The following is a 22,162-nucleotide window of genomic DNA, read 5'->3' on the forward strand; positions in this document are numbered from 1 at the left end:
TACTCATGCCTGTAGTCCTTTTGAGGTCAACGGCATTACTCATAAGTAAATATTACTCAGGGGGGTCAGAGGTGCAGAACCAGAATCTGAATAAAGGATCAGTCCTGTGAGGTGCTCAGTTCAACAGGATCAGAGGGTGTTCGGCCCATCACAGAACTGCTCCATGAGCCCTCTACTCTGCCAAAGTAGGCTGGAAATTTGTAAGTACAAGCTATCTTGTAAGATTTCTGGGACTTCCTGCTTTGGGGGAGACTGGAATACTAGGGGAGACTTCTGTTTTACATGGTACATTGACATTTCTGCTTTTGGTCTCAGCCAGAACCAGGAAATGCAGAGGTTCAGAAATCTAAAAGACTGGTAGCCAGGAGAGGGAAGAGCAGATCGGTGATCTGAAATTATTACTTTTGAAAAGCTTGGTTCAAATTTTTGGATGATTTTTTTTGTTAATGACTAAAGCTGATGCTAGTGCAGCCCTGTACAAGGACTGTTATCTAATACAATCTCTCAGTCTTTCTCAGCAAGGCTGTGAAAACCCACAAAAAGAGTTTGACCTGGCTTTTGCAGACCTGAGCCACAACAGAACTAAAGAGCTCAGGGCCTGCTTCACTGTGCAGCTGCTAAAGTGACCATTGATTGAGATTTTTCATGTTAGCTGTATCAGTGGCTCTCAACCTTTCCAGACTCTTGTATAGTAGTCTGGTTTGTCTTGCATACCCCATTTCACCTCACTTAAAAACTACTTGTTTACAAAACAAACATAAAAATACAAAAATGTCACAGCTCACTATTACTGAAAAACTGCTTACTTTTTCATTTTTACCACAGAATTGTAAAATAATTAGAATATAAATATTGTACCTACATTTCAGTGTATAGTATATAGAGCAGTATAAACAAGTCATTGTATGAAATTTTAGTCTGTACTGACTTTGCTAGTGCTTTTTATGTAACCTGGTGTAAAATTAGGCAAATATCTAGATAAGTTGATGTACCCCACAGAAGACCTGCATATCCCTAGGAATACACATACTCGTTGAGAACCACTGATCTGTATGGACAGCTGCTTTAAAAATTTTGATCTTCCTGTATACACACTGCGGAAATGATATTTACTTAGAAGTGGCTAACCAGATGAGATTTCACATGGAGAGAGAGAGAGAGAGGGTGCTAAACAGGAAATAGTAAAATATATACTGTGCAAAAAAAGGTAGTCATGGCTTGACTAGACTCTTGTATTGCTTGTCTTCACATTGCCTATTGCTACAATATTTCTTTTGATTGTTAATTAAAGAATAACAATTGCTTTTGTGCTTTGCAGGAACCTGCCCTTTAGGATTAACACTGTGGTATGTAATAATCAGTTATCTTAATATGTCATGCCCCTATATTAACAAAGCAGGTCTGAGGAGACCAAAAGGACCACAGGGCAAAGAGGTATTGTCTTAACCAAACTAAGCAGCAACTTTCATCTGTCATAAGATAGCTCTTTGGAGCAGGGACTGTCTTTTTGTTCTGTTTGTATAGAATCTTGTATGATAAGACTCTGGTCCATGACTGAGGCTCCTGGGTGAATCTGATAATACAAATCATAATGATAATGCAATGCTAGGTGCATATACACAATAAGAGACTTATTTTGAAAATGTGGGGCTAATAAAAATGTGCAAAAACTTGTCTCAGTGTTTAAGACCATTGTATATTTTAAAAATAACAAAACCTTTAAATTCTAATAGTGATAACAATGGAACAATCCATGATTGGTGCTGCCTTCAGCAACATCTCTTTAAACAAAGTGAGGGGGAGGGAAATAATTAGACTTTTGAACTATGGATTCCGGTGCTCTTAGGGCTCTTTTTTTTGTCATTCATATTGATGATACATTCATTTACTGTATCTGAACTAGCATGAATCATAGAATTTGTTCCCCCCCTTGTCTTTTAGTTTTTAGCACAATAATAAATTAAGCAAATAAGTTACAGTTGCATTAACTTTCTGTTAATTTAAATTCTATTTTAAGTGATAGAAATACATGGAGATCAAGGTGGTAATATCATCCAGGGTACTGTACTAGTAGGTCCTGAAGACTGGTCAAATCTTGGGGGTACTTACAAACCTTGACAAAGATGCTGTAATACACTATCAGTGTTTACAAAGAACTCTCCATTTGAAGCAATGGCATGCCTTGTGTAACCATCAATGCCAGATCTGTCCACAAGGTATTTAGTATTTCCAGTCACCAACTGGCTCACCGAGCCTTAAATCCCATAATCAATCACTGATATTTTCATTTTAAATACTACTGCAGTGATGTTAAAAATTACACAAACTATATATTCAGATAACCAGGTTCAGTTCTAAATGTCCTTGTTACTCTGGCCCAGATTTTTTAAAGTATTTAGGTATTGCTTTGCTCAGTGTTGCAAGGCCTATGTCTCATTTTCAGAAGTGACTTTGACACTTAGGAACCCATTGACTTTCAATGAAATGTAGGCTGCTAAGTGGCTTTTGATGACTTAGGCTCCTGAATCATTTAGGCAGCGCTGAGCAGAGCAATCCCTGAATGCCTTTCAAAATTCTCAACCCTGTACTTTGGATATTTTTAATTCACAATGCAATGCCTGGGTATTGCAAGGCTTTTCAAATTCTTGTTTCACAGTAAATAATGTGCTGTGGTACAATGTTCTTCAGATGCATGTGCTTAATTCTCACTCAGACAAACGAGATTTTCATCTATATTAGCTTGATTCTCTACTTTGTCCAATTTAGGGGTGGTGGCGCTGCAGGGAACTAGTCACTCCTTGATTCAGGGCTGCTTGGCCATTGAGCAAATGATTGCTGTCCAGTGCAACTCTAACTTACTATCCGACTGTTACACCAGGGGAAGATAAGATGGAGCTCTGCTACGTCCTGTCCCGTCTTCTCCTCTCCCTCTCCTGACCCCAGAATACCCCCAAACATCCTCTTTTTCCCCTTACAATGGGGGTGTAGGGCAACTGGCGTAGAAGGCAGCAGAGCCAGCTTTATGCTAGCAAAGAATTCCCCTTCTCCATGGGGCGGCCCTGGCTCCTTTGTGCTGGATAGAGCCCATCCTTCTTTGGCTGCTTGCCCTCTCTTCCTCCCTTCCCCATGTGCTGGAAGCTGTGGGGAGGGAGATTTAGGAGCCAGCCATTTCTATTCTGCACCCACTGAGAGCTACCTTATGTTACAGAGTCCCCAGCTAGGGTTTGGTCAGTCTCTGGAGAAGGACTGAGAATCTGCCTTAGGCTTTTGGCCTGTTTCTAATTCTCCTCAGATTTGGTGGTTAAATTAGCTTTGCACGCTAGTCTGTGACGCCATCAAATTGATTTACATGGGATAGAGAATACTGCAATTTTCACACATTTTATTACACTCATTATATTAAGACCTTTTTTTAGCCTTCTACAATTTTCAACAGCTTCTTATGAATATTGTAAACGGAATTGTGAGCATTTTATATCAGTCTCTTATTCCAGACAACTTGCTTGGAGGTTGCAAAGATATCTATAAAACTTGCAATATGATCATCTGCACTTCTACAATATCTCTGCTGTGATGGTAAATAGCTTTACGTAATGAAATGTTGTGGGTTGGTTTGTTTGTTTCGTTTGAACACTGGCAGCAGTTTCATTCTTCTCCTTGCAAAGTTTCAGATGATTTAGTGGTAATAGAACTTGGATTTTTCCTCTTGATGATAGCAGTGATGGGCCCATCAGGTAATGCCTTGATGATATTCCAAGCTTCAAAACGGGTGAGTCCTTGCATAACAGTTGTGTGCACTTGCAATAGCTCATCACCAGGCTGAACAGTGCTGCTTTGTTCTGATGCAACTCCTGTGGGGAGACAATGAATTTACTTCAGTTCTTTTGTGTGGGGAAATCTTTGTTGTTGTAATTATGGATAGCTGTAGCAGGATGTTACATGGAAGATGTGCATATCTGATGCACAAATAAAGAATCAAGTATTTGCCACAGTGCAAATGCAGAGAACTCCAAATCATTGAACACATTGTGAACAAGTGCTCCCCCTCTTTTCATTTCCAGGAGGTATAGCAAAAGTGCACGCTGCATCTTCTCAAGCCCTCAAATGGATTTCAAACCTTTCAGCTAACTTGTAGATGTTGCCATTTCCATGCAAAAGAAGAAGTGTGTTTCTGTATAAATGGTATAAAATGCGTCTGGTCTAATTACAAAGCAAGGAGTTCATCCCGCACAACGAAATGTAATGCTGCAGTTTAAATAAAAAATTATCATGGACGGGATCGTCATCTGGTGTAGCTCAATGGAATTACTCCAGTTTACCACAGCTGAGGATTTGACTGTGTGTGTGTGTGTGCGTGTGTGTATATAATAATAAATAGAGACAGAGTGTTTAAACACCTCTACCTTTAAAAATTCTGTTGATGATGATGGGTTTATCTCCATGGATGGAGCCTTTCCCTCCTTCCAGACTGAATCCTAAGCCAGCAGGTGTCTTTTCCAGAGTTACAGTGCAGATTGTGTCTTCAGTTGCTGGAAAGGAATAGAATGGTATCAGGAGGGGTACAAAATATTCTGAAAAGTGAAAACATCTGAACAAAGAACGAGTTTTTGTTTGTTTAATTTTTTGTAGGCAAGTAAATGATAGCGCAAAACAAGGCAGAAAATGACAATTTTCTTCATCTTTTTGCTCACTGTAAAGTTGTTAATTGCTCCTAGAGAAGGTTATGGTCAGGGGGGATATATTTTTAGTGTATTGAAATCTGAGCCAAATGAATAGGTTGGATTTAATGTAAACGGCATTTGCTTGAATTACATAAACATGCTAGAGACACATTAACATTTCCATTCACAGTATATATTCTGAAATTAAGTGTTCGGTACAAGTGACCTGATGGTAATATTAAAAGTAATATTATCTAAACAGCCAATAATGTTTATTTGGGGTATGTAAATATGATTACAAAGCTCTGACTTCTGAACAAAAATCCTAAGAATGAAGATCATTCTACAAAACTGTATGTCCTCCATATGTTTTGAATATAGCCAGCTGCTGTGTTGGAGGCTAGAGCATGATTTAGGAAATCTGGAGAAAGTATCCTTTCAAATAAAATATTTTTCACAACACAGGAACTTTTAGGGGCTTAAAATGAAAGTTCATTACTACTACTCACATGAGTAGCCATTACACATGCAGTTAATCCTGTTAACTATGCTTGACATTATCTTAATTTTTTTAGAGCTCCATTTTGAGGAACCTTGCTTTTTGGTGCAGTTTAGTGATTTATGTAATGTGTATATATAACTTTATTTATTGCATTTTCCCAGCATACCTTCCCCCACCAATGTTAATTAATTTTTTTGTTCATACACAGCTGAGCCCCAAATCAGCATTTACCACATAATTATACAGAATAAAATAGCATATGTTGTTTTGCATGAAATTGTCAATATTTTGTTACAAAATTGCAACTCTGATTTATACTGAAGACTGCATAGATTTCAATCTGTAATTTCATAATGATTATTTATATATAGACCTAGAATCTTGATTCAGTTGATAGATTTTGCAGGACTGGGACTTTGGACAGCAGAGAGTAGTATCAACTGAGTAACAGGTTGTTTAAAGCCTACTTCCCGGATTTTTAAACAGTTGTCCAACTTTTAATCACAACTCCAAGATTTGTCTAGCTAAATCCATACAACCCTTTGTAAAGGGCAAGGATTCTGCTGTGGTATATACAGGGAGGTATATAAATATCTAGATAGGTAGCGAATGTGGTTTATGCAGGTGTAAAGTACTCACTAGCTTCTGTTGAGGTTTCACTTTCTGTAGAATACGTAGTAGAGTCAACTGAAACATTAAGACTTTTTTCTTCCTCTTTAGCTTTTTTAGTCACTATGACGGCTTGCCTTGGCAGTCGAGCCTGGCGCATGATCGCCAAGGCATCGTTGTGAGTGGCACCTTTAAGAGACTTCCCATTAATGGATAAGACTTCATCTCCTTTCTGGATAGTTCCTTCCTGAGATGCTAGTCCATTAGGAAATACTCTGTGAACCTATTAGAGACCCCAACCGTCACAAAAAAAGAGAAGACGTGACTAAGTCTCACAGTTAGTAAAGTTGAAATGTGACACATTTTCATTTCTTAGGAAGAAAGAGAGCTGATTTTTAAGGCTCATGGATTGTAACTGTTGTGGTAGAAGCTTATTAAGATACAGGGGATACTGGGTGGCTTGTGGCTGGTACCACCTTATGCTATCAGCCATCAGATTTCACAGAGTTTAACCAGGTCAGTCATCTTGTCCTGAACCTGCACCAGTGACTTAAAAAGAGAGAAAGAGAGAATCAGGAGTCTGAAAAGACGGATTGGTTATTTAGTAGATGACCATCTTCCACTGAGTCCATGCTGAATCTATGCTGCAGTAGGTATTGTGCTCCTGAAGGCCTTCATCACTAGTGATGATTAAATATCCCATTGCACTTAAAATAGGCATGGTAATCCCAGTTTTCTGGCAACATTTCATTCCAATTTGCTAATTATCTTCTGGCACCATTAATTCTTTTCCATTTCATGCCCTATGCTGCTTATGTAGGGTTGCTGGGTACTGTTAAGGAGCTACATTTTTTAAAAAATGTCGTTCTGAAAAAATGGAATGGCAAAATTAACTCCATTTTTCTTTTTGTCACTCAAACTTTTTCAGAGTTCGAAAAGTTACAGAGTAGGAAAAGGAAAAGATGTGGGGAAACCTAGATATTGTTTGTTTGTTTGTTTGCGTAAGGTGACAAAAAGGGGAAAACTCAAAAATCTGAAAAAAAAATGGAAAACCGAAATGAAATGACATTAACTTCAATTCAAAATTGAAATTTTCTTTCAAAATTTTCCATTTGAAATATTTTTCTGCAGAAAGTTTTCATTTTTGATGAACCTCCCTTTTTTTGAGAGAGAGAGAGAGAGAGAGAGAAAACATTTTCCAGTTGAAACTACATTGGCCAGCTTTAATTTTTTAATATTTCCTTATGTATAGCCTGTTGTCATTCCCATCATATTCTTGTTTTCTCTAGCCTTGAACTTGCCCAGTTTCTTTAATCTGTCCTCATAGGTCTTAGCTTCCAAACCTTTTCCATTTTTGACGTTCTCTTTTCAACCCATTCCATTTTTTCTGCCACCTCTTTTTAGACTGAATGTTTATTTTGGGAGTATTTTATGAGAGTGATACTACTTACAGTAACAACTTTGTTTTCTAGATCGATTCCTCCTGCCAGGCTGAATCCAAGACCAGCATCTTCTTCTTTATGCAAAATTGTAACCTGAATATCATCAAATTGCTAAACACAGAAAAAAATAATTTCAGATGCATCCTACTATAATTTAAGATTACCAGAAGATGTATATTTTCTCCTGTATCCACTGTGTATTCTGTAGTGGCACTTAGATGGCTAAGACAAACTCTGTATTTGTTTTTATTTAATGGGCTAACTTCACCTGGGTATCATATCTCATGAATGAGTTTGTGTCTAAAAGTTTTGCTGCTTCAATGAATGTGCTGTAAATTACAATATATTAAAGATCACTGATCACTACTGAAATAGATATAGAAAATAGTATTGGCTCAATGGTGAGAACTATGTACATGGACTGTGAGAGGAAAAAACTTTTGTTATCTACAACTCATCCTACTCAATGAATAATGGTCTGTGGCTCAAAAATTACTTCTAAGCCGGGTTGCTATTTTAATGTACATTTTGTTAAAATTTTAATTGTAACAATATCCTGGAATGAGCTGTTTCAGTCTGTTACCCTTTTCGATTACAGTTAATATGAGGGAAAATTGCCTATTTTTTTTTTTTTTTTAGTAGCACATATTACAGTGTTCTTAAGGATTCAGGTATAACACTTTTTCTTAAGAGAAACTGATTGATTTATCTTCACTTGTCTCATAACAATGTGCTTTTTTGTAGCTGGATGCATAGGTTGGTGGACAGGCCACTGAACTAAGAGTGAGAATGCCTGGATTTTATTCTCTGTGCTTCCTCTGATTATATAATCTTGACCAAGCCATTTAGACCAAAGTCTTCAGAAATGTCCATTGCTATTGATTGCCCAAATGAGAGACAATTAAGGCCTGATTTTTTTCAGCTTTTCTGAGCTCCCACAACTCCTGTTGAGTCAACTGGGTGTTCGCTGCCTTTGAAAATCAGGCCTCTTTAAGGTACTCCTAGTTGGGTACCTAAAATTGATGCAAACTTTTGAAAACATTGGCTTTGCCCTCTCTGCATCTCAGTTATCCCATCTGTAAAATCGGGCTGATAATTCTTAGCCATCTTTGTAAAGTGATTTGAGCTTCATGGCTGAAAACTGAGCGTTACTGTTACATATTGATATTGGTGTTGTGTTTGTAAGAATTTCACATAGCAAAAATTAAACACTATTCTTTCAGAATAGAGTGCACAGAAAAGTGGACTTACCTTTAAGGTAGCCTCATCTAGTGATTTTACTTCTTCTATAAGCTTCTTTAATTCTTCAGGGGAAAGCAGAGAGATGACTGACTGCCCGGACACACTAGATGCTTGAAATGAACAGTGTTCCTGTTTCTCTTCCTCTTTCCCTCTGTCTGTTAAACTCACAGTATAGACTCTCAGTTCAGAGAGGCTTTCCCATTTTGAAAAGGGAAAAAAGCAACATTAATTTGTGATAGCAGCTTCCACACTGTGGCACAGAACAGGCAATTCTGGAATCTTCATCTTTTGATCATACTAGAGTTTAACTGGTAATGGGCCAAGCGGTTCAGATCTCTATTTATTTGTTCCTAGTAATGCCTACTATGTAACATACCAAGAGGTGGCAGGGTTGCTGCCTCAGTAGGGTGACCAGATGTCCCGACTTTATAGGGCCAGTCCTGATATTCGGGGCTTTGTCTTATAGAGGCATCTATTACCCCCCACTCCCTGTCCTGATTTTTCACACTTGCAGTCTGGTCACCCTGTGCTTCAGTGATGAAACACTTGTGTGAGCATTTACATGAAGGAATAAGAGTCCTCTTGAAACTTTGCCCCAACTCAAATTGAACCTTTCCTGGGCATTGAAAAAAAGTCCAGATAACATTTTTTTTCTTTTTTAACATGACTCCAGACTTCCTAGTTATATCTGCGATTGGAAACAGGGGTAGCAAAAGTCCCATACTCTTGTAAATATATCAGACTCTTGTGAGAGAGGTTGTTTTCACTGTGTTTCAAATCTGAGCTTGGAAATACCCATCCCACTTTTGCAGTTACAAAAGGTTCAGATGTGTACCTGAGAGTGCAGATGCTTATCCAAACCATAACCCCAAGGCCCATGACATTAGTTCATCACAAACTATAACCTTTGCAAAAGCTGTTAAGCACATAGCTTCCCCCTCTTTATTTAATGACACTGTCATATCAAACTAGCAGCACAGAGGGCATGTCTGCAAAACAGAGACTAGACTAAAAAATTTTCAGTACAATATATTTGAATTACATACTGGGACACCCTTGAAGAACATGAGGCAATGTTTGAGAGGTTCACATCCTGCTTTTAAAATAACTTCCAACTTTTTAATTTCAGTTTATTTAGCTATTCTTTTCTAGATTCCTCACCTGGTTAGATATTTATAAGATATGAAAAAATGGTTTTTAAAAAAAATCTAATGTTGACAACCTGAGCAGGACAAATCCTTATAAGAGGCAAGACCTCTCTGGGGACGTGCAATGCATTGTTTTGGGGAAGTTATGGAACCCATGCTGGCTACTTTATCTGGTGCAGCAGGAGTCAGACCTTCTCCTTTACTGATCCCAAAAGACCATCAGTGCGCTAATATAACAGCAGAACTTGGCCTCAAATGTTGGCAAATTGGTAGCATTGAAATAAAGGGGTAGGAGCAGCTATATGGACTTACTCTTGAAACTGTCCCAATACTGGGTTTAGCAGTTTTGGGTCCATTCTTCTGGCTCCGAACTACGGAGAACCTAGGGATATTGTTCTGTGGCTCAAAGAAGCTGGCAGCATAAAAGCTTAAAAATCTTATTGATGGCAGCATGCATTCAACTGATCCTTTACATTCCTCTGAAGATTTAACAACTCTGTCTACACTCTAAGCAACCTATACTCCTATCCAAATTGCCTGAGGTGCAAATTGCTTTGTGTAGTGTGTGGGGAACTTTAATATGGTATCTTACTTCAGGGAAAATCCAGTGTCTGAATGATGACTCTCACTCGTAGATGAGGGAGGGGTCCCATTCTCTTCCATGGCGTGCTGAGATGAGGTTTCCAAAGTGCTCCATGGATTGTTCCCAGAAAAGAGCGGAGACTGAGGAAGGCAAAGCAAAGATTTCATTAAAGCAGATGACACTTGATTGCTGATGGAATAGATTTTGCTGTATTTTTCATCATTTGTCTTCATCATCTCACAAGACTGGTTAGCAGTAAGGGGGAAGCTTCGTGTTCTTTGGGTCTGTGCTTTTGCTACTGGACAGTGAAGTTCAGTGGCTTGTGAAGGTAATAAATCCAAGGAAATTTCAGTACTTGTGCTGTTGCTTCTCTTTGGACTAGGACTGAGTGCCTCTTTGGGAGAGCAGGACCTATTTAGGCTCAGAGTCTCGACTGTAACCACAGATGGAGTTGATTGTAGTTGGCTGTTATCAGAACCTTCATTGTAAGGGCCTTGGTTTAAATGAACTGCAGGTGATTCTGGCTCTTTTGGACTGGGAGAGTTTTCTTTCCAGACTGCTGGCTTTGGGCTGGGAGAATTTTCTTTCCAGACTGATGGCTTTGGGCTGGGAGAATTTTCTTTCCGGACTGATGGCTTTGGGCTGGGAGAATTTTCTTTCCAGACTGATGGCTTTGGGCTGGGTTTTCTATTTCCTTTTTCAGGTGACTGAGGAGCACTGAAAGTTTCAAAGGAGTTTATTCTCTGCTTTATTGATGATCCTCTGGGTGAGGCCCGGGATATACTGGAGCCCCGTTCTTTGCCAGAAACACTCTGGAGGTCAATGGAACTTTGATCTGCCTGTGTGTTGATATGTGAATTTCCTTTCTTCAAACCTTTTAGACTTTGGCGAAACCAGGCTGGTTTAGGTGCTACTGGAGGGCCCTTTTTCCCAGTGTCACTTTCATCTGAGTTGTGTCCTTTTGAACCATCTGCTTCTGCTTCTGATTTCTGCAGCACTACCTCTGGACAGCTGGGACTTTGATTTTCTTCATTTGTGTTGTTGTTGGGGTCTATATCTAAGTGACTGTTTTCTTCACTCATAGTAGGATTAAACAAGCTTTTGATGCAATCAGAAATTCTAACCCAAGGGTCTTCTGCTGTAGTATCAAGACTGTAATCTACCCGTGGTTGTCTTCTAAGTACAGGCCTTTGTATTGATGAAATAAGATTCCCTGTGTTGTAGAAATAATTATTATACATAAGCTTTCTTTTCATTCCCTCCATATATCCCTTTGCATGTATCGCTGCTGCTTCACTGCCTGTGGGCTTCTCTACACTCAAGCCTCCAACAGGTTATTTAAGGTTACAACTCTTAATCTAAAGTTCTGTTTCACTGTGGCAGAAGCCGTCTTGTGCTGATACAGGATTTAGCTGCAAACCCAGGCTCTTCGGTGCTGGTCACTTCCCTCAAGGGACATGTAACCTCTGCAGGTAAGCCTCTCTCCTGACATCCTGGGACACTGAAATCATTGTACATGCTACAGCACTGTCATGTTAAAATATAAGACTAAATTTATCTCATCTCAACTACAGCAGATTGAACTAGCTGGTGTCGCAGCAGATAAAAAAATTTATTCTTCCCTTTCTGCATTTTAAAGCAGGTTCTTTAAACATTATCTCTGAGACCTATCTTTGATTGATGTGTCTACATGTCTCTCCAAATGGATCCGTGCACTTCCCTAGTGTATACCATTTTCTCTTTGATGTAGGATGTTTTATATATCATGGACTTATTAAACCTCTTACTGACTATTGGTGTAGACAGGACAGTGGTGAAGGTCTTGGGGTTTTTTATGAAAATTTATATCAGTACAATGAAAAGAATAACTGCTCAGGAACGGTTGCCATTTTAAATACTACTAGCTACCATTTCACTAACAGAATCAACAGGGCATCAACTTTATGTCAATTATCTATAATACATGCAGTTCAGTTTTGAAACTATAAATCAAAAATGTCCTGTGGTACATGCTAAAAATAAAATTCAGTAGCACTCAGTTTTTAATATAAACAAATAAAGTATCGTCTGAAAACAACTAGTGATTCTTGTACGCCTATTACCACTTATTCTCTTTAATTACAGACAATCTATTCATCTTTTGATGTCGTTCACACTTTGAGTCAGAGGTAGTTAATGCACAATTGTGTAGAAATGTGTCTGTTCACCCAGTAATTTAGTCTGTTTTTTAAAGATGGAATTGATATGAATGCAAAACTCATTAACCCTGCTTTTGAAGCAAATGGAATGAAACACCTACCTAGGTTTGCATTCCTCTCTTGGTCTCCGTCTGCTGACACTGCAGCTGAGTGTTCAGTACCTCTTGGTGTTACAGAAGTTGCAGAGAGACTGTGTGTTATAACTGTTTTATTTCCCTGTAGCAGCAGGTCTCCTGCTTCCTGTGGAATAAACAGGAAATAGAACTATGTCAAAACGTAATCACACAAACCACATTATATATGAGATGTAGAAAAATGTTCTTCCTGTTCTTGTGTTTAATCTGAGAATAAATATTAAACAGCAGAAAAACTGATTTGTTCTGTGCTCCAGGAAAGGGAGCAAAATATTTTATGTATGCATGTAAACACATTGGAAATTTTTTTTGTTAACATCTCAAATTTTGATGGATTGTTTGTGTTGTGTACCACAACGAAGCAAGTATTGGCTGCTACAACTTTAGACTTCTAAAACCAGCCACACGGTAATCTCTTGCAAATCAGTTAAGCAGAGACAGAAAATGAACTGTCTAGCGTCTGTCTTTATTTTACACAGTGCTTTTCTGTGTGGGGCCTTTACCTCCAAACACAAAATTGTAATGAGCCCAATTCATGGCTGGAACATCAAGCGTTTTTCCCCTTTTGTTCTTGGTTGGAAATGCAGAATGAGAGGTTTTGTTTGAGGTCTTAGTAGATGCCACTGGAGGCAGCCATTTGCAGATGCTCTACAATTACCAGATTACTACGTAACTAACGTCACAAAGTTACCATCTGCCAGAGCTCCAGTGTGACTCACAGGAACCATGAACAAGAGGGAGAAATTCTGAAAGAAAAGTGAGATTATCCTGTAAACATCGGACTGCCTGGCAACTCCTGAGCATTCTGACAGTGATGGGTTAGCACTTAATCCTCACTAGTCCAGTGAAGAGTTTACCTCTGTCAAGACCCTGATCGTCACTGGCTTTGGTAGTCTCAGTCTGGGTTCACTTTCTAATCACCTTCTGGAGGGCAGCACTTCGTGTTCAGTCATCCAAGAGCAACTTCTGTCTTTTTAATATGGAGTTACCTAAACAAGCATCTGAGTGTGTGCTTATCCCTCGCTTGAGACCACATGATAATAGTGCAAATGGTTAGAGTAATAATGAATGATTTGCATAGGGACAGAAAGTAAATTATCCAGATTCAAATTCATTTTAAGCATTCTAATGCAACCAGCTTTGCATCTTAGTAGCTTTGCAGCTTTCTTCCAATTAGGAGCCTGATCTTGTGTAACACTGTGCACCCAGATCTTCAATTGTAACGAAATGGGGATTCTGGAACAGATGATTGGATCCAACTGACTGTGTGCTCCTGGCTGGTAGGGACTGTATCTACTTGCGTATTGACACAATGCTAAGTACACCACCAGTGCTTTGTAAATAATAGTTGTGATCTGTAAAATATTACAGTTTAAAGCACAACATTTTAAATCAAATAATTTTGGCTTGAAAAAAGTAAGCTCACAATCTGCAGACACCGCACACACAACCGGGGCCAGTACTTCTCAAATTGGGTAATACGACACGTTTGAGAATAAAGGAAAATAGAGAAGGGCACTAATAAATCTTTCATTTAATTATCTGAAATACATTTTGAAAAGTAGGAACCTTGTTTTCTATGCAGCCACCTACTTAAGAGACATCAAAAGTCTTTCCAGGGAATCTTTCTTTGACTGCACTAAATTTTGGTTTGTGTATGTTGATCTCAGGATTTCTTTTGTTCCCCTTATCACTGCAGAATCACACTTGCAGCTTAATAACCAAGAATTGCATTGTTTCTCAGCTCAAATAATTACTTGCTTTAAATGGGACCTCGAGAAGCTGTTTCTCCTTGTCTTAGCTGTTTTCGCCAACAAAGCTGATTGTAGAGTAGCTGTTGGTGTGCATGCATATATTTCTACTGCACTCCATCTTAGATGATAGGAAAGAAGTCTCCTTATTTTAGATGCTAAGCGGCAATGTCCTTATTAGTTAGCTTTATGCTATACTTTAACCAAGGCCTTTACTGTTGTGTGGGTTTATTTTCATGGTTGCTCAGTTTTGCTTGTTTCACCTGGCACTAAATTCTATTAATTTCTACTAATCTATTACTAAACCTTGTGTAAATGGGTTCCTTTTTTAAACAAACCACAACTCAGTTTCCATACACACATCACAGAACTGTACACATTTATGCAAATTTGTTTCTCTGTTTCTGTTAATTCTTTTGGGGGTAGGAGGGATGTACATCTGACTGTGTAAGGTAATTCATCTAATTTTAAAAGATTTCAAAAGAGCTAAATTAATCAACAAATAGGGGAGAGAGTCCATGGTTAGTTTAACCATATAGCTAAAGCATCTAGGCCTTGTCTACATTAGGGATTTTGGGCAAACTGTTCCCACTGTTACTAATACCAGTTTATTTCCTCCAGTGAGCATGCTAGTGTGGTAACTGTTTCACATTATTGTTCTTGTAGTTTACTGATCTCACTGTTTATTGAATGGGTTGGCTCTGAATTTGATGTTGTGGAGTTAGGGAGTAACTACACTGACTTGACAGTAGAAGTGGTGCAAACTATCCCAATCCTTGTCTGCAGCCCACTGGTCTTCAAGTCCAGAGTGACCAGAGACTGCCAAATGCTCAAAATGGTTTTGTACCGATGAGGGATGTTCACTAGGGGACTCCTGGGAGAACGTCACATTTATTCTCACTCCTGTCTGCGTTTGGATTTGAACACAGTTTTCCAGAAGTGAAGTACAAATGCATTACAGCATTCCTCTGCCTAGCATCCCTCATTTGGGGGGTCCTATTTAGAACTAAGGTTCAAATTTCACTAAACAGATAACGTATCACTTTACCTTCCAAATATAAGACAATTCTAAAAGAAAAAAATCCTGCTGTTTCTCCTAAAAACCCTGAGAACTATGCAGGATTTACCTCACCTGAACATTGGCAGAAGATGGGCTCCCATTGTCTTGTAGCATAGGTTTCCCTTTCACCTCTGTGTTACACTGGTCAGTGTCTGTGCAGTCGTGTTTAAAATACTTCCTTGGTGGAGGTTTGGGCTTTGACGATTTAGGTTTTCTAACAAGAATCTCCATAGATTTTTTTATGTTCTGAGAGAGATGGCCTGCTTCATTGCCAGTGGGAGGGGAATGGTTCTCCAAACTGGTTCTGGACAATGAATCCAGCAAGCCAGGCTGTCTGGTAATTGGTACATCAATGCTGTGTACTTTTGCCTTCAAGTCAGCACGCTGGTATGGGGTGCCATTACTGCAAGATGACCTGGGGTTGTAACTACTGTCACTGCTGGAACGGGTCATTAGCTTCTGAGATCTGCGGCTGCAATAAGTAGTGTTGTGTTTTTCATGCTGGTATCTGCCATGCCAGCTAGTTTCCAGTCTTTTAACACCTGTATCAGCAACATGATTAAAATATATAAAATGCAGCCTATACATTGATGAAAACACTCAGATACTTTCAAAGCATTTTCTTCTAGGATTGTTAATCAAATCCACTGTAAAACTAAACCAGTTGAGTATAGCAATCTGATCAGTGTACCACAGCAAAAAGGAGGGGAAGCATTTGTGGAGGCTTTTTAGATCAAGGAATCATTTAATTATTGGACACAAACAGTACTGCCCAGATATACTGTTCTCCTGTTTACCCTGTTTGTAAAGAAAGGGAAGGTGAAATGTATCTCGTATTATAAAGCATTGCGATAATAGCACTCCATTCTGGGACTTGGCAAGTAGCCCTAAGGGAAACCTAGTGTGCCTTTGGCAACAAGGGAAATGGGGTGCTCATCCCATCCATGGATAGGTTGCATGTTACTCTAACACTGCATTATTGATCTGCTGACATTGGGTCAGATACCTTCAGCCAGGGGGGTAGTAAATCTGAACAAGCTCCAGAGGAAGTGAGCACAAGAAAATGTAATGGTTAAGAAAAGTGTGAAGGGAACGTTATCTAGTCTGTTTCTGACAGGAAGTAAGTCAGAAATGGAAAGTGAAATCACAATGAAAAAGTTTCAGTGGTGCAATCCCACTAAAGTTTGAAAATGTTACCCATTGTCACCCATGCTGTACCTCATGCCCAGCATCTGAGTCTATCCCTTTAAGTCAAGGATGCAGCTCTTCCGGGAGCCCACCAGTGTTGCTCCATCAATCGAACAGTGTGTGTTACTCAGCATGAGGATGATAGGGCTGGGCACTGTCCACCCCTAGAGCCAAGCCTGCTACCTCTGCGGCACTCCCAGTGTGAAGATCAAACCCAAATTCAGTCCTCCCAAATGGCAGCATATTGTTCTGGCTGTTCTTACCAGAAAAACAGAACATTCTTGTGAAGCATGTTAAAGGCTGGTTTTAGGACAGGGTGTGAAATACTGAGTACAGCAAGGGCAGGAAACAGGGCGGGGGTGCCACAAAGCATCAGCTTCACTGGAGCTGAGTCTCAGAATGTTTGGGGTATGTCTACACTGCGGCTGGGAACAAGCCTCCCAGTCTGGGCAGACAAACTCATGTTAGCAGGGCTCAAGCTAGCATGCTAAAAATGGCAGTGCAGACATTGTGGCTTGGACAGAGACTCCGACTAACAGCCCGTGCTCATCACCACCATACCAAGCCCAGTCTGTGCCCAAGCTGCACCATCCACTCTGCTGGTTTTAGTGTGCTAGCTCAAGCCCCCACAATACAAGCCTGTCTACCTGAGCTGCATTGTAGACATACTGTTGGAGGTCAAACCGGTGTCTTGAGCTTTTTACACCATTCTCTGGCAGTATCTCTCAGGATGGACTTCAATAGTATAGCTCTATGCTCTTTCCACCTTTCCCTTCTGCTCCAGCCAGGTTACTTAACTAGTCTGACATCTCTGTCAACACTAAGTCATATTGTCTCAGCCAGCTGAATGAATTCCCTTACCTTCAGTATTCCATTGTTGCCTCTCCCTTCCAAATCTGTTGTTTTCCACAGCTTGTGAAACCGCTTCCTTTAGCTGCTGTTCGGATACCTATAAAATATTGTGTCATTCTTGCAAAGCTCACCAAAAGATTGGTTCACCACACAACTCTCCATTCCTGCAAACCCTTTCTCACAAAAATAGTCCTTACTCAGGCCAGTGGTCTCAATGAACCTAATAGGCCTAAACATGTGAGCATGGATTACATGCATGAGGAAGGGTTTTGGGGCCTTTAATCAGTAACATATATTCAGTACGGCTGAAGCCTCTGTATTGACAATCTAGATAAATGGGACATTTTTCAAGAATAAAGGGTAGCTTATCCATTGTACAAGATGCACAGTTCTGGCGTTGCCGTTATAAGGTATCTGGATGGTGTATTTTTTTGGTGCACAGATTAACCCAGTTAATAGGTCTGACAGACTATTAAAAACATTTCTGAAAAAAAATTCCCATAAGGACAAAATATTTCTTTCATATCACTCAATATAATAACAAGAATTGGCTGGGTAAAATTCATCAAATCAAAACGCTGACTTTTAATTACATTCTGGGAGAGAGGCTTAAAATCAATACTGTTGAGTTTCACATTCTATTCTTGGTGTATATTTAATCTTTCCCGGTTCTTACTCCTCAATGAGAAGTTTCACTTGAATGAGTTTCAGATACTCTTGTTTTCTAAGAAGCTGTCATAGTATAATTCCCAAATCTGAACCTTAGCGTTCAAAATATGGGTACTAGCATGAATTTTCCTAAGCTTAATTACCAGCTTAGATCTGATAGGCTGTCACCAATCAGGACTTAGGTAGAGCGCCTGATAGACTCTGGTCTCCCCAAACCCTTCCCTGGGGACCCCCAAGACCCAGATTCCCTGAGTCTCACAACAAAGGGGAATAAACCATTTCCCTTCCCCCCTCCTTTCTTCCTCACAGCTCTTTCGCGCCCTGGGTACACTAGGAGACCACCGTGATTCAACTCCTTGAATCACCCCTTCCCCCTCCCTTCTTCCCCGGAGAGAGATACAGAGATAAACGCAGAGAGCAGGTTTTTCTTCCCTCCTCCCTTTCCTTTCTCCCACCAATTCCCTGGTGAGTGCAGACTACCTTCCCTGGAGTTTTACAAAAGATAACCAAAAAATCAATTAGATTCTAAAAAAGAGGAAAACTTTAATAAAAGAAGAAAAAACATAAAACTTGTCTCTGTAATCAAGGTGGTAAATATACAGGGTTTTTATAGCTTATAGACAATAGAAAGAAGCTTTCTCCAGCAGAAACACAATTTAAGCTACTTCCAGCAAGTACACATCTGCAAATAAGAAAACAAGTTAAAAGACTATAACCACCTTTTTTACTTACTAACTATTCTGAATAGATAAGAGACTGTAGCAGGGAGATTGGCAGAAACCTGGTTGCACCTCTAGTCCCGTCCAGGACCCAGAGACAACAACGCACAAACCTAAAACCCACAAACAAAGGCTTCCCTCCACCCAGATTTGAAAGTATCTTGTTTCCTGATTGGTCCTCTGGTCAGGTGTTTGGGTCCCTGTTTATTAACCCTTTACAGGTAAAAGAGACATTAACCCTTAACTATCTGTTTATGACAGAAGCATATGTTGTATATCATTGTTCCTGAAAACCTGTTTCTTTACATTGTTTATTCAAAGCACGTGAACTCTCATGTCAGACACTGTCTTCACTGATCCTTGCACCACATATATCTCTATACATAAGACAGCACACTATTTTGAATTTAAATATCTTGGGTTTGTACCTTACCCTATATTTTAGGTAAAACCAGAGGTCCTGCATGTACATCGGCATGTTATTTGCCAAACTGTTTTATACCAATTCTGCTACCAGTATTAGTGTTAGTTTGTCAATATTTGCTTTATTCAAAATCAGAAGAATGTGGAATGCTACCTGTGGATCAGGGTGTCTGCTAATAATAATCTGCACAGCACCAGGACTGCAGTGGCTTAGAACAGCATAAACTTCATTAAGTGTCATATTTTGGACTGGTGCTTCATTAATTTCTATGATTTCATCTCCACACCTACGAAGGAATAAAAAAAAAATAATAATCCAGCAAGAAGAGCAGACTTTACATTGTTATTTCTAGCGTATTGTTCTATCATGACTGTAACTGTGCAAGAAACATATATTCATGTGGTTGAGCTTTGTTATGGTCACAGATTAAATTAGTGTGTTTCACTGGGTCCCTTCCCAGAAAATGGGAAGGGAATCAGCACTGAGGCATGACGTTTCCTCAGTGGTGCATTCTCCATAAATCTGAATTCTCTGCACTTCCCACAGTGCATGTTTTGTATTATAATGGCAAGACAGACAGAATATAACACAGAAGGCTGTCCTGTTGCGTGCTGTTTACACCCACAACTTCCTTCCTGCCTATAATGTAGCATTTCACTTCTTGTTTGTGAAAAGTCTGCTACTTGCACTGAAAGGGCAGAAAGGACGGTAACAGTGCTTGAGAGACAAGCTGGCTGAGGTAATATCTTTTATTGGTCCTGCGTCCAATGAATGATATTACCTCACCCACTTTGTCTCTCTAATATCCTGGGACCAACAACACTGCTCCATGATACGGTGTCTGTCCTTTATACTAAATGCCGAAGAACAACTTATTAATAATCAGCTTTTAGATACTAATTATTGGAAGCTCTGTTCACAGTTGAACTCTGAGTCTTTCCTAAGGAAGTTCCAGCATAGCACAGCTGAGTACTATCATGCCCTCTCTCACCTCCGTCCCAAACACGCACATGGGTGCTGAGGGTTTCAAAGTTTCAATTCAAATGTTGCAGAATTTGTGGCATTTTCAGCTGAGTTTCCAGATATGTTCAGGGTGCAGAACCAGTGTTAAAACAAAAATCCTTTGAGTTCTGCACAACTCTAAATACCCACAACGTACCAGGTCCTCCTAACGTTATCCTCTGGCAATGAAGCTCTCAAATCCAATGGGATAAATTTCTGTTGGTGTGGAAGGTCCCTGACGCAGCAAAGCTGTATTTCTATCATACAGTAGGGGATAGAATTTGGGGAACATGTGCAAGACTTCTGCAATGCCATCTGCACCCAGGAATACTGTGGGTGCACACAAGTATTGGGGAGAGGAGGGAAAGAAAGGGGCAGGGCCAGTGGATCAGTGACTATTCAGATCTTCTAGTCATTTCTCCTGTAGCAGGGGAATAAACGCCCCAGAAATGATTCCTTCCATCAACCCCATCTAAAGGCCCAAGTACTGCAAAGCCCATTTACTTGAACTTTGTGTGGGAGAGAGGGCAGTGTTTGGCCCCATGACAGACATTGTCAATATTTAGGTCAGTCTTAGTTTGATCCTCAATTTTCTCATGTATCTCTTTTCATTCGCAGTTCCTATTTTCCTGGATTATAATCCCATTTCTTGCCAGCTCATACTTGTTCCTGTATATTTCAATACTTAGCCTCCTGCTTGGAGAGATGGGAGCTCCATCTAAGATGATAGAGCTTATCTGGCAGGGGAATGCAAAACTTTCATTCTGAAAGGTTCTTTGATAAAAAAACATTCAACATACCTGAGCCTCCCATCCATATGAGCCACGGAGCCTGGTGAGAGGGTATGGATAAATATCCCGGAAATGCATTGGGCATAAGGGACACTGCACAAACCAATTCCTAGGCCAACGCCAGCTTCTGAAAGGATCCATCAGAAAGATGCATAAGAAATGTGAACACCAAAATAATTTGGGAGCACTGTTTCTAAATGAGAAACATCTGTTGCATCTGAAGAAGTGGGTTTTTACTCATGAAAGTTTATGCCCAAATAAATCTGTTAGTCTTTAAGGTGCCACCAGATTCCTTGTTGTTTTTGTGGATACAGAGTAACACGGCTACCCCCAGTACCATTTCTAAATGGTGGCCTCAAAACACGCTTGTTGAAAACAGAGACATATCCATACGGTTATGCATTTTCCACATGCAAATGCATGTTTTTTGCACGTGTAAGGAGGATGCACACAAATGTTGCTAGCCACATTTGAAAATTTAGTTCACACATTCGTTGTTAGCATGTTGCAGATACAGTACAATGCAGTTTATTTTGCAAAGGCTCTGTCATGCAAACTGTATCCCAAATCATTTTACAATGAGAAATAACAGAGAGAGAGAGAAAAATGAAGAAGGAAATGTGGTTGTGTATAGCCTGAAATTGTTCTCTTTTTTGTTTTCTGTGCAAAACACCTTTAGATTTGTAAGACCTCTTCCTCTTTACAGAGATAGCAGCCACTGAGTTGATGCAAACTATTCAAGAAATGAGTCACACTTATTTACTTTTATTCTTTGTTTTGGTGCATCCTGCATTCTAAACTAAGTCATTCTTTCAATGTATGTGATTGTTTTTTGTGTCTGGACAAACACAGCAGTTGGGGGAAGCGACAAAAGAAATGGCTGTTTTATAAAGCCATGAATGTTCACATTGAAATAGAGACTTTGTATACTTAAGAATGAGAGTTGTGTAATGTGCTTGTAAGGGTGTGAGGAGAACTAAAAGTGTCAATCTAGTGCCTGAGTGGAACAATGGGTGGAAATATGGTAGGTGAAAGACAACCATTGATAGATAGCTTGGCAGGATATCATAGCAGGCACTGAGTCTGTGTTAGGTGAGTAGGAAAACAAATCTGTGCAAGCAGGGGAGGAATTAGGATAGAGTGAGGACAAACATGCAGAAAGTAAATGAGCCATCAGTTTGGGAATC

The 22,162-nt window shown here is 39.6% G+C and overlaps 1 protein-coding gene across 1 annotated transcript in view; it reads right to left on the reverse strand.

Moving 5' to 3' along the window:
* Positions 1-3,362: 3,362 nt before the first annotated feature.
* The window catches only part of IL16 (interleukin 16), a 54,211-nt gene continuing 35,411 nt past the window's right edge, over positions 3,363-22,162 (reverse strand). Inside the window, 12 exon segments of the mRNA XM_050967790.1 lie at positions 3,363-3,851; positions 4,404-4,529; positions 5,803-6,055; positions 7,224-7,325; positions 8,466-8,649; positions 10,197-10,695; positions 10,795-11,400; positions 12,487-12,625; positions 15,403-15,872; positions 17,380-17,467; positions 19,336-19,468; positions 20,985-21,102. Of these exon segments, the coding sequence (XP_050823747.1) occupies positions 3,646-3,851; positions 4,404-4,529; positions 5,803-6,055; positions 7,224-7,325; positions 8,466-8,649; positions 10,197-10,695; positions 10,795-11,400; positions 12,487-12,625; positions 15,403-15,872; positions 17,380-17,467; positions 19,336-19,468; positions 20,985-21,102 (2,924 nt within the window). The 3' untranslated portion in view covers positions 3,363-3,645.

This window comes from Gopherus flavomarginatus, chromosome 9 (genome assembly GCF_025201925.1).
Source record: "Gopherus flavomarginatus isolate rGopFla2 chromosome 9, rGopFla2.mat.asm, whole genome shotgun sequence".
Taxonomy (NCBI): Eukaryota; Metazoa; Chordata; order Testudines; family Testudinidae; genus Gopherus; species Gopherus flavomarginatus.